This window comes from Triticum urartu, chromosome 7A (assembly GCF_056163025.1).
Source record: "Triticum urartu cultivar PI428250 chromosome 7A, HENAU_Tu73, whole genome shotgun sequence".
In the NCBI taxonomy this organism is placed as follows: Eukaryota; Viridiplantae; Streptophyta; class Magnoliopsida; order Poales; family Poaceae; genus Triticum; species Triticum urartu.
Genome location: NC_141879.1, coordinates 651,301,384 through 651,319,735, shown reverse-complemented (window position 1 = coordinate 651,319,735; position 18,352 = coordinate 651,301,384). Strand labels below are relative to the sequence as shown.

Here is an 18,352-nt window from a genome sequence, read left to right as displayed (position 1 = left end):
TTAACATCTGCCGGCTTATAATCTGATTTAACATCTGCCGGCTTATAATCTGACTTAACATCTGCCGGCTTATAATCTGACTTAACATCTACCAGCTTATAATCTGACTTAACATCTGTCGGCTTATAATCTGACTTAACATCTACCGGCTTATAATTTGCCGGGTCACCAATGAAACACCTTGTCCTAGCCGGATCATATCTCCAGCCGGGTCATGCCGTGAGGTATATCCCCGACACTTATGGTTGTCTCTTTATTGTATGAAATGCAAACACCGTATAATTGCTTTACTTTATCACTATGCGTTAGCGGTAGTTGTAGAAGCAATAGTTGGCGAGACGACCACGACGCGACGATGGAGATCAAGGTGTCAAGCCGGTGATGATGGAGATCATGACGATGCTTTGGAGATGGAGATCAATTCAGCCTTCCTCCTGGTCAAGGGTGAATATGCGTTTCTTTCTATGTCTGCCATTGGCAAGCATTTGAAAGTACTTCATATTATCATCACCTTGCACAAGCGAATCCGCCTTGCAACGTTGGTACCATTTAATCTCTTCCTTGCGTAATAGGCGGGCAATCTGCTCATTTAGATTGCTTTTTTGTTCAATCTCAACAGCAGACAGAAGCCTGACCTCCGCCATTTTATCAAGGTGATCGATTAAGGTAGATAGTCGCAGTTTTTCTTTTTTGTAAATGCCATCAGTATGCTTGGCCCATCTACGAAGGAATCGGCGCAAGGCGCTAATTCGATTGTTCCATCGTTGAATGGGTGTGTTACCATGAGGTTGACGTGCCCACACTTTCTTAACAAGGTCATGAAATCCCTCTTTAGTGAGCCATCCCAGTTCAAATTTAAACCGGTGATGGTTAGAACTTGGGATTGGTTGTCCAAAATTGGTTAGCAAAGGAGCGTGATCTGATAAGGCCTCAATACGTTCTAGAGCCCGAACCGATGCTAGGGGATATTTATATTCCCAGTCGGTGGTAACTAGCACTCAGTCAAAAAAAAATTCAAATGTTGGCACTAATCGGTTATTGGCCCAGGTATACTGACGACAAGACATCGTGATCTCCCTCAGATCCAGGCTGTCAATAACAGCATTAAAGAGGAAAGGTCACCTAGTATCTAACCGGTCATTGTTTTTTTCCTACTGGTATCGAAGGATATTAAAATCCCCCCAATTAACATGGGGTGGGGATTGTCTCGATAGGTATTAACAAGTTCTTTTAGAAATGCAGACTTAAACTCCTCTTGAGCGGCGCCATATACAGCCACCATACTCCAAAGGAAGTTGTCGGACTTGTTTCGAATGTCAAATTTGATATGATAATCCCCCTTTGACGTGGACAATAGTTGCAAGTAAGTAAGTACAGTTATATTCCACCGGACCTCCCGGTCGGCGGCAATACGTGCCATTCGTAATCCAAACCACTTGAAAAGTGGTCGAGAGTACGTGTTGGAAAATCACGTTTGCCTGACTCAGTGATAGCTACAAAGTCCAACGCATGATCCTTTACACAATCGGCAATGTGTTTGTGTTTAGCCAAGTCACCAAGACCTCTGCTATTCCAAAACATGTCTCTCATGCTGAACCATTTTTTTGTTTAGAGACCTTCGCCTTCTTAGAAGAGCGCCCTCTTTTCTTTGATGAGTTATACTTGTTCTTGCGCACCGACGCGACAAGCTCACAAAGCGTAGTGTCGCATACAATATCGTCAAGGTCTACTTCAGCCGTGTCTTTAACTAAATGAGAGAGAAGCTTGCCTTTGTGATTGGCATCAACATCCTCATCCACCTCATCTGACATGAGAGGGTCAACAAAAGTCGACAATTTAGGAGCAACCATAAGCCGGTCGAACTCCACTTGTTTAAGAGCCTTAACCGAAAAATCTACCTCTTTCTCATTACGTCCTAGTGACACTCCAAGTCTAGTGATATTTGAAGAAACTTTGGATTTATCAAAAGACATAAACGATTTGCGACAAGGGGTACCTTCGAAGTCGAGGTTGCAGACAGCCGTCCTACGCATGGCCTTCACCATAGAGTCCTCATCGGTTGCTGCAGAACCGTCAGTCCCGACGTAATGACGCCCGTTGCACCTCAGAGGAGAAGGAGAAACATCAGCCGCCGAGCCCATCCCGGCGCCTCTGAGAGGCGGAGTAGTCTGATGCGGCGATGAAGAAGACATCCCGGCGACCCTGAGAGGCAGAGTAGACTGTTGTGGCGAAGAAGAAGAATATCGTATGGGCTGCTCCTCAACATCCTCGAGTCCGGATGCCGACGCCCCCCTGGGTGACAGAGGAGTAGATGACAGCGCTCGTAGTTGCTCCATGGCCGACTCCTAGCCAGCTCGAACGACCGGGGAGAAGATCACTCCCCGACGGCGCTCGCAATCACCCCCGTAGGTGCACCCCCTCAGGTATGGGCCACGCGTGGCTCCCCTCGTCGATGGGCGGTGCCGACCAGTGAGTCGGAGTCGGCGGCGCCAAAGACAGGGGAGACGACGTCGTCGGAGGGACAACCTTAGACGAAGTATCCGGCGTCGTCGAAGAAGACCCCTTTAATGACGAAGAAGCAGCCGTGGCAGGAAGACCTCGATGAGGGTTCGATGGTGTGACGACACTGATCATCTGCATGGGCACCACTCCGCCCGTGGTAGGAAGGGCCAAAGGGTTGTTGGGAGATGAAGTGGGTTTGGACCTCTTGGTTTGATTGTTGCTCTTCACTGTATCCTCCCTGTCATGCCCCTTCTCGCCCCCCCCCCCCAGATTATCGTCGTGCTCCCAGACTCGAGGCACAAAGTCACTATCACCCCGGAAGTCTGATTTTTCCAGACTGTACTGGAACTCATAACCTTCTCTTTGAACCACGACATCGGTACAGAGAGAGTCAATTGTGCTACTTTTGAAAGCATCAAGGTTCAGCACCGCTACCTGGATACGAACAATAATTCCTCTCTGACGTAAACAGAGAAGATCGACGTCAAGAGTAGCGCCAATCACCGAGCCAACCGCCCACAAACCCAAGAAGTGTCGGAGAGCGTGAGGCACCCCATGCACATGGACCCAAATAGGTATCAGCTCGAAACGGTGTGGTATCTCCTCTGGCTTCCAAGGCTTAAACTCGGTAGTGACATTGTGAGACTTGATGAAAACTACAAACCAAGTGACCCTGTATAGAACTTCCGCACTCGGAAAGGACATGAGAAAAGCATCCTGGTCGTGCGGTATGGCCTCCCACGTCCACTGCAGTTGGTACTGAGCAATCTTAGCAACCTCTGCCTCCACGATACTGGGAGTTATAGAGCCACCAGAAATAGATAGCAACACCGTCAGTGAATCTTGTGGTGCAAGATCCTCCCTGCAGACATTGTCGGGCATCTGAAAAAAGGCCATACTTTCAGTTCCATAACCACACAGCATTGCCACCGGCTTCGGCATCTTGAGAGCAGGGCAGCGCCGCAAAGTCATCGGGTGATTAGTCTTGTTGCAAATGAAACAAAACTGTTGTGTCTCGCAGTCATCATTTGTGTGCCCTGCAGACTGGCACTTAGAGCATCACACCCTCTCAGGAATTGTTGCACCATCGGATGCCCCTGAAGGTTGAATCATAGGTGTAGGCTGCTGTTGCATTGGTCCCAGCTGCATATGCGTGTACTAGCCGTGACCCGCAACCATCATAGACGAAGGGGGCATGGTAGGCACCTGCACTGGTGGCGACATCATAGGGACCGCAGGTGGGGGAGTGGTGAATGGTAGAGCTACTCCCTGGTGCGTCTTCTGACGGCCACCCTTGCTTCCCTTCGGCTTGCGAGGTCGTGCAGCAGCAGGGCCTCCGGTGGTAGCAGAGTTGTGTGGCGGCCTGGCGTTGAAGCTGGGTGCCATCTGCACCCCGGCGGGAGCACCATGATGCTGCACATAAGCGTTCATGGCTGGTTGAAAAGCTGCAGGCTACTGATGTTGCTGCGCGAAGCCAGTCGTTGGTTGAAGAAGATACGGCGGCTGCGGCACGAACTGACCTGAGGTCCCAAAAAACTGCTGCTGGAACGGCGCCTAATACACAATGGACTGTTGCACCGGCTGCGGATGCACCGGCGGGTGCTGCACCGGCGCGAAAGTTCCCGGCGGCGCATAGGGTTGCGCGACCTACACTGGCTGGTAAACCACCGGCGTGAAGCCAAGAGCGCCTCCCGACGGCGAAGCATTTGGCTGAGAGGAGCTTGAAGACGGATTAGACTGGTGGCCGGTGAAGGTGCTCGGCGACGTGGGTGGGTTGGCGCGCATCATTGCTGGGGAGCGGACGACAGCCGTGAAGGAATGGTTGAATCTAGGATTGGCTGCCTGCTCTGCCCGGTTCCACAAGTGTCGAAGCCAACGGTTGAGATTGACCATCCGGAGCCGACATCCAGGATACGTCTGATCACATGTCAGACCTGAAAAAACCGCAGATGACGGATCAAGATTTCGAACTATGATCGCTTCAGCGCCCCGCCCTGCCTGACCCAAAGAAAGCGCCGGCAAACAGAATTCCGGTGAGGCCTCCCCATCTCCGAGACACACATGCGGCAAGAGATCGCCGAGAGTTATTGGCGGCGATGCCCGAGGAGGCGGGATCGGGCCGATCCAAGGCTTGATCAGTGGTCTTGACCGGACGGGCAACCCGGAGACGCCGCAGGCGGCCGCGGCAAGTATCATCGGTGACACCTTCGATCCTGGCACATCCACGATAGCATCCGACGTAGAGGCCACCGCGATCTTGTCAGACCTGCAAACACGAGAAACCTCACCTGTCCGTCGAGACGACGGTCTCTCCCACAAACTAGATGCCGGTGTAGGGTAACCAATGTGCGCCCAGAACTCAGCCGCCAGTTCCTCGTCCGTCTTCCTCCGACGAACAACCGAAGACTATAGAGTAGAGGCTTCGATGGAGGACTCTTGAACCGCATGCACCACCTCCTCTGCATGGATAGAACCTAGGCAAGAGAACCGAGATCCGGAATCCGCCGGCGCCGGCGGCGACCAGCACAGCGCCAGCGTGAGCCGTCGCCTAGAGGCGAGCCGCATGGCTCAGTGTACAAAGCACACTCCTTTTTCGATTGTACAAAGCAGCGCACACCCGAGCCCAAGATTGTATAAACCTGGACTTGTTCCCCTTGTTTGTTGCATCAATGACCATATTGCTGCTGACCTCACAAAGGTAGAAGTTAGTGTAACGTTGTCTCTTCATTTTCCATAGTCTTTCCTCACAAGTTATGTCATCAATAACTACAATATTGATGCAAGATATATGGATATTAGTTTGATCGCCCAATATGAGTAAAAAAATAATAATACTTGCATTTGTCTGCATTTCATTTACTTGCTCAAAATAGATTTCAACAAACCCATACCTTCTCCTACATATTCTATAACAAATTCTCCTTTCTTTATTTCGTCCTCGCCAATCAATCCAAAGCCACATTTCTCTGTCTAGAATAATATAGCAGTCTTTTAGGGAATTGTTGGCAAGTGAAAAAAATACATTCCAATTAAAAGTTTTTATGAAACAATTAAAAATATACACCACTTCACATGAAATCTAGAGAACCGTCATTAAATAATAATGTTTGGCAATATGACAAAAAACATCAAACATGAAACAACTTGCTTAGATTCTCTGTGGACTTATTAACACATAAGAGCAAACTTTCCTCCTCGCATTTATTTTTTTCCAATTGTGAAGTATTCAATGTTGAAGTATTGCTTGTATTGTGCATGAAGAATGACGATACTGTCTCACAAGATAAAGGATTTGCGATGGTTTAAGGTACAGGATATTGCGCACAAAACGTGACTATAGGTTGGATATTTTGCTAACATGCAGATTAATTTAAGGGCCAGCTCAAATATGAAGTACAGAGATAAGTAATGGTGTTCCTAAGATATCTCTGAATTATATATAGTTCCAGATAGATTCGGCATGCATGTATAGGATATAGCCAAATATGATAGGTCAAGAACATTTTCCTCTGTTTGTATCCGCCAAGGTGTTCCTAAACACAAATTAGGTCGCATACGGACCTAGAACCAGCCGAGGAATCTGAAAAAGAACTAGCCATATGTTGTGGAAGGCGCTGGTCGGTGATGATCTAGTTAATTAGGCCAGCACAACTACAATCTCCCGACATGAAACAACACATGCATACACAAGAAAAGAAAAAAAAATCTCTTTGTGTATATTCCTTCTCTCCTTCGCTAGATTCATACAGAGGAGAGCGCGCTGTCCCCCATGGAGATGTTAGCACAATATTGCTGTCGTGAGTCCGCCCACCATGGAAGACTTCCACCACCGTTTGGGTTTATCCGGCCTCGACGCTGGCGTTGCACGCCATGCCATTGCCCAACTCCACGAAATGTTGGCAAGAGGGCCTTCATCCTCGATGATGGCAGTAGCAGAGAGGATTTTCCCAGATGATCCTGACAAAACTTATATGTTACTTATGCTTCCTTTTCATACTAAGAATGTATTTATTTACCTGTGCTAGACCCGTAGCAACGCACGAGCGTTTTACTAGTACTTCCTCCATCCCAAAATAAGTGACTCAACTTTGTACAAGATTTAGTATAAAATTAATGCAAAGTTGAGTCACTTATTTTGGGACGAAGGGTGTATATAATAAAGATTCCTACTTTTATGTTTTTTTTGGGTTGATTTTTAAAGGGGTCTAGTGAAAATGGGACATGTACTGTTTAGCCCAATATACTAATGACGGCCCATTAGCCTCCCCCGTCCCTGTAGGTTTAAATCCCCTCCCCCGCCCCCCTAGGTTTCATCACCGCTGCTCCGCGTTTGACGGCGCTGCCGCCGCCATGTCCACACCGGTGGATCGAGCTCGCCAGTGGGAGGACGGACGCAAATCAACTCGGATCAGGTACGCAGAGTAGACATCGCCATGAATCGTTGCGACCTTCCTCTCCCTTCTTCACACGATCCCCTGAGACCACTTCTCCATCTCTGTGTGCAGGTCATCCTCTTCTCCTCCCAGCAGCAGCGAGACGGCGGCCGAGAGACTCACCGACGACCTCCTAGTCGAGATACTCTCGCGCGTGCCCGCCAGGTCGCTTTGCCGCTTCAAGTGCATCTCCAAGCACTGGCTCGGCTTCATCAACGACCGCACCTACCGCCAGAAACTCCCCCGGACCCTGACCGGCTTCTTGTTCAGGGGCACCACGGAGGAGCAATTGGTACATCCAGTTCTTCATTTCACCAATTTATCCGGGAACCGCAGTCGCACCAATCTCACCTTCCTGCCCTACGGCCGGAACGCCTTTCTTTTGGACTGCTGCAATGGCCTCCTTCTCTACGGCGTATCTGCCCATGGTGGCAAGCGCCATTACGTCGTGTGCAATCCTGCCACGGAGGAATGGACTGAGTTGCCGCATTGCGACCATGCCGGCTGGGTGGGTATTGTGCACTTAGGTTTTGATCCAGCCGTGTCCCCCCACTTCCATGTGTTTTTGTTGACGGACGAACTAAATGGATTTCGTCTCCCGGGAGTGGACGTCTGTTCATATGTCTATTCATCGGAAACCGGGAGGTGGGTTCATAAGGAGAAGAAATGGTACTGGGATATTGATCTCGTTCTTGTTCACTCAGCTGCATATCTTAATGGTAGTCTGCATTTTTTCGTCGATGTCAATCGCTCTACCCTGTGTCTAGCTGCCGACAAGGAGGCGGGAACAATGATATACTCTCGTGTTCCTTCTCTGAATGATGGTTTTATGCAGCAGTCACAGGGCTGCTTGTATTATGCTGGTTTTGAAACAGATGACAATGATGATCATGTTGTTCGATTACTAGTTTATGTTCTCGAAGACTATAATAGTAAAGAATGGATACTGAAGCATAGCATTGAAAGTTCACATCTATTTGGAGGGCGACATGATGTAGACATTGAGGAGGACTTTTGTTGGATTGCAATTCATCCGGAATGTAACTTGATCTTCTTCACCTTGGGCTGGAATAGAACGTTCATGTTCTATGATATGGACCGTTGGCAACTCAAAGTGATATGCAATCTTGAAAATGGCAATCCACCATATCTGCCATATGTGCCGCTGTATGAAGAGTTACAATCGTTACACAAGTGATGTCAATTATTCGTGTTATATTGCCTATGGAGCATCGCATTTGGTACGTCTGCTTGCATTTGGTTTGGTCTGTGATTGAAAGTTCTGATGTTTTATATGCTTGTAAGTTTGGAGCAATGGTGATTCGTTCTGGGGGCATTGTGGCTGATTTCTCTCAGATGGCTTATTCAAATGTTCAATGTATTTTCTATTGTATGTGCTTATTTGTTATACTTTGGCTGATTACATTGTCACTTCTTTTGGTGCTATTAACTTGTCTGATTCAAATAGGTTATGTTGTTAGCATAACATCACAGCCACAATGCTGTTGTTTATCAAATAGGAAATATTGTGGATCATAACGTTCATCCTGTTGGTAGACAACTTTTAACACAAAACTGCTCCAGAAAACTAGGAAGTCATCGTCTTTGTGTTTGTGGATTTTGTTCATGTAGGTAGGTTTAAAGAGTTTAAAGTAAGCGATGTCACCACAGTGCACTTCCCATGTCAGTCTTACTATAATGGTCCACATAAACTCCAGTCCAGAACTCTGATGTGTTAAATAAGAGAGGTAATTCAACTTATTGATGTGGCATTTGCGTACTGGGATGATGTTAATCTTCCAGGACATTCGTGCTGAGAAGGTCATCATGGAAATTGATTGCCTTGAGCTGGAAAACCTTTGGAAAACTAGGTGCTGCTATCTTACATGTTCTTATGCAAATTTAGCAGCTTAGTAGGGTGTGCCTGCTTGAATCTCGTCCTCTCTCTGACTGGAGTGCCCTGATGCCTTCATGCTTTTAAGTTTGGAGCAATGTTGGTTCATTCCGCGGGGATTGTCGCTGATTTCCCTGAGACTAATTATTCAAAATATGTGCCTCATGTGTGAATGCAATCCAGCCACAAGGAATTGGGTCGTGGTGCTGGCCTTCGGCTAGGCCACCTGTCGGTTTGGGCTTCAACCCGGCAGAATCATTGCATTGCATTTCCATGTATTTAAGTTGTTACCACGACATTGACGAGCGCTCGGGGGCGGGGGGAGGCAGAATGCCAGTGTATCTGTCTCAAACCAGACAATGGCCATTGGTCATACATTTGTGTGGTTGCAGTGGATGCGAAGGGGGAAACATGGATGAAATCCGGTGTCTCTAGTGGTTTGGTTGATGGTTTTACTTAGAGGACATATGGTCATGTTGGAGCTGGGAGTGTGGTGTCACGCGGTTTGGTGGCACTCTTTCTAGGGCCATTGCATGGTTTGATGTTGGTTGCACCCCTTCGGCCCTAATCATCGAAGCTCTGCCCCGAGGAGATGGCAGGATTCTATGCCAGAACTCCTAATCCGTCCCAGCAAACGAACTTGAGACATGCCGAAGCCCGGAAAACTGACTGGAAGAAAAAGTGCGACCATCCGTCTGAGCGTCGCCCTGCGGGAACTAAAACCATAACATATCTACTAGCCAGAGCCAAGGCCACCAGGATCCCCCCCCCCCCCCCCCCCCCATCGCCATCGACCACCAGTGCGGCAGCCAAAGTGGAGACATATCCATAGGCTTCCGGCGGAGGCGAGGGAAAGAAGGTTTTGCCCTAATCATCTTGCGAGACGGAAAGGAAAACTAAAATTGTTCTTGTTTCATCATAAACCCATTGCTATAGCTCATCTCATGGCATAATGCATTTTTGATCAGGACTTTTATTCCTGGGGCACAAGGGAGATTGACAACAAGAATTTTTCTTGGAATTATCAAGAGAACTTAGAAGGTTTTTTTTACCTGTGTTAGATCATTTTTGCGCGTGTCTGTGTGTGAAAAAGGAAGGCAACAAGCTGCTAATGCAGACCAGAGTGATGAATTGTCAAGAGAGCTTCATTGTTCAGCCCATTCGACGACCCATTGACGGCCCGCTAGCAAGAAAACCGAAGCCCCGAGCCCGTCATAGTCGTAGGCTTCAATCCCCTTCCTCCTCGCTCGACGGCACCACTGGCGCCATCTTCCGCCGCCATGTCCATGCCGGCGGATCGCTCTCGCCCCGCAGGAGTAAGTCCACTGTTGGAAATGAACCAAACCTAGTCGCGTACTAGTATGATACAGCAGTAAATTAGGAGTAGTATAGCTATTAGCCGTGTCCTGTCCTGGTAGCACAAGTTGTAATCACTAATCATCTCGTCTAGGTTATGTCATCCGAGTATATCATGAAGTCCTTTGTCAAGTGGCGTTGGGCCTGCTCCCAAGTGTGTATATAAAGTACATAAGAGCTGCAGTTTTCTATGTATAGAACCTGTGGATTTGCGAAGAAGTAAATGAAAAAGAAGGGCGCGCCACGTGCCCTTGGCAAAGTTTTTCGTGCGCGTGTGTTCTTCTACTTTGACGTGATCTTTCCTGAGGGTGAAAACCAACACGTGTTTCAAGTCGTATCCAGTACGCAGAGCAGCAGTATAAACCATCGCCAACTCCTTCACCGATCCCCTGGCCTGACCTCTTCTCTTTGTTTGTGCATATCTTCCTCTCTTCCCCACGGGGGCATGACGGCAGAGGGACTCTCCGACGACCTGCTTGTTGAGATACTCTCGCGCGTCCCTGTGAGGTCGGTGTACCGCTTCAAGTGCGTCTCCAAGCACTGGCTCAGCCTCGTCCACAACCCCGATAACAGCAGGAAGCTCCCTCAAACTCTAGCTAGCTTCTTCTACACTAGGAGCGACAAAGGGGATTTGTCTCTAGAAATAGAAGTTTGCTTCGCCAGTGTCTTGGGGAAAGCTGCCCTCCGATCGACACCTCTTTCACCTTTATTCCCAGCCACGGGCGCATCGATCTATTGGACTGCTGCAATGGCCTCCTCCTCTGTCGCTGTTGCGATGTCTCCGCTCTGGGTGATGAGTTCTGTTACATCGTGTGCAACCCTGTCACAGAGGAGTGGGTTTTGTTGCCTGATCGCATCTATGTTAGCAAGGTGGGCATAGTGTGTCTGTGTTTCGATCCGGCCGTGTCTTCCCACTTCTACTCGCTCCGTTCCTAAATGTAAGTCTTTTTAGAGATTCCACTACAAACTACATACAGATGTATATAGACATATTCTAGAGTGTAGGTTCACTTATTTTGCTCCGTATGTAGTCCATAGTGGAATCTCTAAAAAGACTTATATTTAGGAACGGAGGGAGTATGTGTTTGTGTTGCTAGAGGATGTCGACTTTAATTTCTACCTTGGTAGAGCGGAGGTGTATTCGTCAGAAACCAGGAGATGGGATCATAAGGAAGACAGATGGGGCGAAAATATGGAGCTTCTTACTCCTTGGTCGGCTGATGTCTTCCTCAACGGCTGGTTGCATTTTCAAGCCTATGGCAAAAGGTCATCTCATTGTCTAGGTGTGGAGGACATGGAGGGGGAAACATGAGCGAATATCGGTATCCCTGGTCATCTATATGATGGTTTTATTCAGCAGTCATAGGGTCGCCTGCATTATGCCAATTTTGAGAAAAACCACCATTGTGATGTGGTTCGACTAGTTGTCTATGTTCTCAAGGACTATGACAGCAAAGAATGGATATTGAAGCATAGTGCTGAAATTTCATACTTATTTGGAGGGACAAATGTTACTGATTCCGATCAGTTTGCTATCCATCCGGTTGATTCCCATAGGATTGCATTTCATCCGGAATGTAACTTGATCTTCACTGTGAGGTCAGCTTCCACATTAATGTGCTACGATACGATATGGATCATCGACAAGTCAAAGTGGTCTGCCATATGCGCCTTGGTATGCTAATCTTTTGGCCACGTCTCCCATATGTGCCATTGTATGCAGATTTATCACCGCACACATGATCTCAATATGAAATTGTTGTTGTCTTTACAAGAAGTGGGTCTCTTATAGGAATGGATTGTTCATGCACTACTGGAAATTTCGTATACGCCGGGTGTCAGGGTCTTCGCTGAGAGCCAAACCACGGACACTCGGCAAAGTAAGAGACGCCGAGTGTGACTCTCAGCAAAGGGAGCATCTTGGCAAACACATGTTAATGCCGAGAGTAGGCCTCGGCAAAAAGGCAACCCTCGGCAAAGGAACTATTTGCCGAGGGCCAAGTGGCCACCACGCGGCAAAGTTTTGCCACGTGGCACATCTGGCGGCGAATAACGGCACGTTCATGGTTGCAACTCTTTGCTGAGAGTGGCTCTCGGCAAAGATTTAGTCCCACCTCGCCTACCGGCAAGCATAAAGACCTGTTTAAATAGTTCAATAGTCCAATCGCATTAAGCATCAGTCCTCATTAATAAGAATACGTATTATCACTATGAATCTTCATGTTCCGGACAAAGAAAATTCATATTGATAGTCTGTATTCTAAAGAATGGATGTTGGTGTTTTTCATAACTTTATGATCAAACCACACCTTTACCGAGAGCAACTCTCTGCAGAGTAAGAGTTACCAAGAGGAGCTCTTAGTAAAGACAAGCAACATGACCTCTTTAAATAGTCGGATAGTCCAGATGCAGCAACATGACCTATTTAATTAGGCGAAAGTACCTCGGTGATATACAATTATGAATATGTATTAATTTTATGATCCAACAGTACCTGTACCGAGAGCTCCTCTCGGTAAAGGAACAGTTGCCGAGAGTAGCTCTCGGTAAAGATAAGGCTACCATCAAAGTTTAGTCCCACCTCACCTAGAGACAAGCAACATAACATGTTTAAATAGTGGGATAGTCCAGATGCAGTAAGATTCGGTATTCATTACACTCTTATTAAGGAGATGAACTATCAGTATGAACGTTCACCCGTTTCGGGCAGAGAAGATTCAATGTGATAGATCATCTTCTTAATGGTGGATGGCGGCGTTTTTTATTAATTCAACTATTAATTTCCCCTGAGGCTGCTTGTAAATCGCACCGTCTCCGAGCTAGTCTCTGGGTATCGAGAGGGTCTCTGGGTATCGAGAGGGAACGTGTCCATATTTTCTTGCTATTTTTTTTGAATTTACTATTCAAAGATGTACAGATTTATTGTTTTCCTTTGCCACGAGCTCCTGGTATGTCTAAATAGCACGAAAATTTGCACGCACCTTGCGCACATGGGTAGCTTCAATCCCACAAAATTTCAAATTTTTTTGATTTTTTTACTATTTTTTCGAGATGGTCAAAGTTGTTTGACCGGACGATAACGTCGCAGAAGGGCATTTCTATAAGGGCAACTAATGGCAGAGGGGCAAATTTGAGCACACATTGAAATTGGGGGCAAATTTGAGTAGTGGGTTCCAGTTAGAGGCAGAAATGGAATTGTCCCTATGCTTTATTGTTATACTTACAATTGCAAATTATCTGTATGTAGCATCCGAGGAGATATGCATAGTGTAGAATCCAATGATATACTTAGTGAATCTGATGATATGCTTAGCGTAGAGTCCAATGATATGTTGTGTAGAAGTTAGCCAATGATATGCTTTAGTGTAGAGTCCGATGACATGCTTAATTAGTGTAGAGTCCAATTACATGCTTACTGTCTGATCAATGATATGCTTTAGTGTGTAGCTAGAGTCCAATGATATATATGCTTAATGTATAATCCAATCGATGATATGCTTTAGTGTAGCTAGAGTCCAATGATATATATGCTAGTGTAGAATCCAAGGAACTGTTAACAGTGTAGAGTCCATACTTATTAGTAGAATTCATGTTTGTAGAAATGTAGTATTGTCTTTTGATAGTGTAGAAATCTATACTTAGTATAAATATATTTGCAAGAGTATGTGCGAGGCTACTTATTAATTGATATGTTTTTCTTAATCATAAATTGCCAAAGAGCCTATCTATGAGTTGTGGTATCGAGCCTGATGAAGAAGGCTCTGCTGGAATATGCCTTACCGCAAGGGGCTCCTTCACCACCTGTGCGTATGACATGGACACAGACGGTCGCACACACTTCAGCTCGGTTGGGTGGAAGAGCTTTCTCGTTGGTAAGAATCTTCATGTTGGACAGGCCATCCTAATTACTATCAGGAACACCCACCGCCAAGGCTTGAGGATGATGATCGTCATCGATATCATCTAGAACTATATATGTGTGTGTGGCTATTGAACCATATATATATGCTACTATATGACTACCTAGTAGACTGCTTATCAACTATTATTAGTTCGCCATATGAGATCTATCCATGCATGTTGACTATGTATGAGTACCTATAATGTTTCTGGGATTGTGGTCATATTAAATTTGGTATTGTGATTAATGAGTGCCTAGTATTTGTGAAATTTCAGTTCATTAAAATGGGTACTGTTCTACAATATAGAAAGCGGTTTATTGAAACAGGGGATGATAACCCACAAGTACAGGGGATCGTAACAGTTTTTGAGGGTAGAGTATTCAACCCAAATTTATTGATTCGACACAAGGGGAGCCAAAGAATATTCTCAAGTATTAACAGTTGAGTTGTCAATTCAACCGCACCTAAAAGACTTAATATCTGCAGCAAAGTATTTAGTAGCAAAGTAGTATGGAAGTAACGTTAATAGTGGCAAAAGTAACAGTAGTAGTTCTTGTAGCAATCGTAACAGTGGCAACGGAAAAGTAACTAAGCAAAGATCAATATGTGAAAAGCTCGTAGGCAATGGATAATTATGTCAGATGCGATTTCTCATGCAACAGTTATAACATAGGGTGACGCAGAACTACCTCCAGTTCATCAATGTAATGTAGGCATGTATTTCGAATATAGTCATACGTGCTTATGGAAAAGAACTTGCATGACATCTTTTGTCCTACCCTCCCGTGGCAGCGGGGTCCTATTGGAAACTAAGGGATATTAAGACCTCTTTTTAATAGAGTACCGGACCAAAGCATTAACACTTAGTGAATACATGAACTCCTCAAACTACGGTCATCACCAGGAGTGGTCCCGATTATTGTCACTTCGGGGTTACCGGATCATAACACATAGTAGGTGACTATTGACTTGCAGGATAGGATCAAGAACTCACATATATTCATGAAAACATAATAGGTTCAGATCTGAAATCATGGCACTCGGACCCTAGTGACAAGCATTAAGCATAGCAAAGTCATAGCAACATCAATCTTAGAACATAATGGATACTAGGGATCAAACCCTAACAAAACTAACTCGATTACATGATAAATCTCATCCAACCCATCACCGTCCAGCAAGCCTATGATGGAATTACTCACGCATGGTGGTGAGCATCATGAAATTGGTGATGGAGGAAGGTTGATGATGACGATGGTGATGGATTCCCTCTCCGAAGCCCCGAAGGGACTCCAGATCAGCCCTCCGGATGAAGATTAGGGCTTGGCGGCTGCTCCGTATCATAAAACACGATGAATCCTTCTCTCTTATTTTTTTCTTCCCGAACATGAATATATAGAGTTGGAGTTGACGCTGGTGGAGTCTCAGGGGGCCCATGAGGTAGGGGGCGCGCCCTGCACCCTCATGGACAGTGTGTGGGCCCCCTTACGCTGATTCTTTCGCCAATATTTTTTATAAATTCCAAAACGTTTTCAGGTCATTCTGAGAACTTTTATTTCTGCACAGAAATAACACCATGGCAATTCTGCTGAAAACAGTGTCAGTCCGGGTTAGTTCCATTCAAATCTTGCAAGTTAGAGTCCAAAACAAGGTCAAAAGTGTTTGGAAAAGTAGATACGTTGGAGACGTATCAACTCCCCCAAGCTTAAACATTTGCTTGTCCTCAAGCAATTCAGTTGACAAACTGAAAGTGATAAAGAAAAACTTTTACAAACTCTGTTTGATCTTTTTGTTGCAAATATGTAAAGCCAGCATTCAAGTTTTCAACAAAGATTATGAACTAACCATATTCACAATAACATTTAGGTCTCATGTTTACTCATATCAATGGCATAATCATCTAGCGAGCAATAATAATAATTCTTGGATGACAACACTTTATCAAAACAATCATAATATGATATTACAAGATGGTATCTCACTAGCCCTTTTTGAGACCGCAAAACATAAATGCAGAGCACCCTGAAGATCAAGGACTGACTAGACATTGTAATTCATGGTAAAAGATATCCAGTCATACTCAATGTAAAGTAATAGCAATGCATGCGAATGACAGTGGTGCCCTCTAACTGGTGCTTTTTAATAAGAGGATGATGACTCAACACGAAAGTAAATAGATAGGCCCTTCGCAGAGGGAAGCAGGGATTTGCAGAGGTGCCAGAGCTCAAGTTTTGAAACAGAGATAAATAATATTTTGAGTGGCATACTTTCATTGTCAACATAACATCCAAGAGATCTCGATATCTTCTATGCTACACACATTATAGGTGGTTCCCAAACAGAATGGTAAAGTTTATACGCCCCCACCACCAACAAACATCAATCCATGGCTTGTCTGAAACAACGGGTGCCTCCAACTAACAACAATTCTGGGGGAGTTGTGTTTGCAATTATTTTGATTTGAGCATGGGACTGGGCATCCCAGTTACCAGCCATTTTCTCGTGAATGATGAGCGGAGTCCACTCATCTTGAGAATAACCCACCTAGCATGGAAGATATAGACAGCCCTAGTTGATACATGAGCTATTCGAGCATACAAAACAGAATTTCATTTCAATGTTTAGAGTTTGGCACATACAAATTTACTTGGAACGGCGGGTAGATACCGCATATATGAAGGTATGGTGGACTCATATGGAATAACTTTGGGGTTTATGGAAGTGGATGCACAAGTAGTATTCCCGCTTAGTACTAGTGAAGGCTAGAAAGATACTGGGAAGCGACCAACTAGAGAGTGACAACAGTCATGAACATGCATTAAGATTAATCAACAATGAGTGCAAGCATGAGTAGGATATGAATCACCATGAACATAAATATCGTGGAGGCTATGTTGATTTTGTTTCAACTACATGCGTGAACATGTGCCAAGTCAAGCCACGTGAATCGTTCAACGGAGGATACCACATCACAACCATTTTAATAGCATGTTGGCACGCAGGGTAAACTATTATAAACTCCTAACTAATTAAGCATGGCATGGGCAACTATAATCTCTAATTATCATTGCAAACATGTTTCATTCATAATAGGCTGAATCAGGAATGATGACCTAATCATATTTACAAAAACAAGATAGGTCGAGTTCATACCAGCTTCTCTCATCTCAATCAGTCTATCATATATCTTCATTATTGCCCTTCACTTGCACGACCAAACGGTGTGGATAATAATAGTAGTGCACGTGCATTGGACTAAGCTGGAATCTGCAAGCATTTAATACAAGGGAGAAGACAAGGTAACATGGGCTCTTAGTTAAATCAACAATAATGCATATGAGAGCCACTCAACATTTTCATCATGGTCTTCTCCTCTCGACCCCCAAAGAACAAGAAAAGAAATAAAACTATTTACACGGGAAAGCTCCCAACAAGCAAAAGAAGAACGAGAAATCTTTTTGGGTTTTCTTCTAATTACTACTACTGCAGGCATGGAAAGTAAACTAGCTACAACTAATTTTTTGGTTTTTCTTAAGGTTTTTCAAACACACGAGAAGAGGGCTTAGAAAAGAAAATAAACTAGCATGGACAGTACAATGAAAAAGTATGAGCACCGACAACTAGAATGAGTGTGTGAACATGAATGTAATGTCGGTGAGAAATACGTACTCCCCCAAGCTTAGGCTTTTGGCCTAAGTTGGTCTATGCCCACGGATCAAAGCTACTCACTACAAGAAACCTGTTAATCCATGACGGATTTCCAGTGACGTTATGAAAATCCGTCACAATCGATGACGATTTTCCCTCGTCCGTCATAGAAACCGTCATCGATCAGCAAGATGCGAATGTGCCCAGAAACCCTACAAAGCCCATATGGCCTTTGTTCTTTTCTAGAGGCCATAGATTTTAAGTTTTAATAAAAATGCAATCAGGACATGATCCCAAGACCTCTTGGGTGAAGAGAATAGTGCGTGACAACTATGGTACCAGCCTGACTGAAGGATCACTTGAACGTTTTTCTTTTGGTAGTGCACCTACACTCTAAATTTTTAGTAAAAGAATTGAACGATTCGTGCACCTCTCACATACTTGCATAGTTCAATACCAGTTAGTCAAAAAATCATGGTGTAACAGATTGCGAACATACAACTTTGCACTCGTACACAACAACTATATATATGATATGTGGCTCCAAAAATTAATTCATGTTTACTCACAAAAATATGAATATAATTTGTTAATTTCATCTATATAGGAATCAACAT

At 45.1% G+C, this 18,352-nt stretch overlaps 1 protein-coding gene and 2 pseudogenes across 1 annotated transcript; 2 read left to right on the top strand and 1 right to left on the bottom strand.

The window, feature by feature from the left end:
- Nucleotides 1-2,104: 2,104 nt before the first annotated feature.
- On the bottom strand, nt 2,105-5,067 carry LOC147961071 (uncharacterized; annotated as a pseudogene).
- Nucleotides 5,068-6,832: 1,765 nt separating this feature from the next.
- On the top strand, nt 6,833-8,390 carry LOC147961070 (F-box protein At5g07610-like). The gene is made up of 2 exons (XM_087535856.1): nt 6,833-6,914; nt 7,008-8,390. The coding sequence occupies exons 1-2, from the start codon at nt 6,853-6,855 to the stop codon at nt 8,131-8,133; spliced, it is 1,188 nt and encodes a 395-aa protein (XP_087391982.1). The 5' UTR covers nt 6,833-6,852; the 3' UTR covers nt 8,134-8,390.
- A 2,240-nt stretch (nt 8,391-10,630) lies between these two features.
- On the top strand, nt 10,631-12,269 carry LOC147961069 (F-box only protein 12-like; annotated as a pseudogene).
- The last annotated feature ends 6,083 nt before the right edge of the window (nt 12,270-18,352 follow it).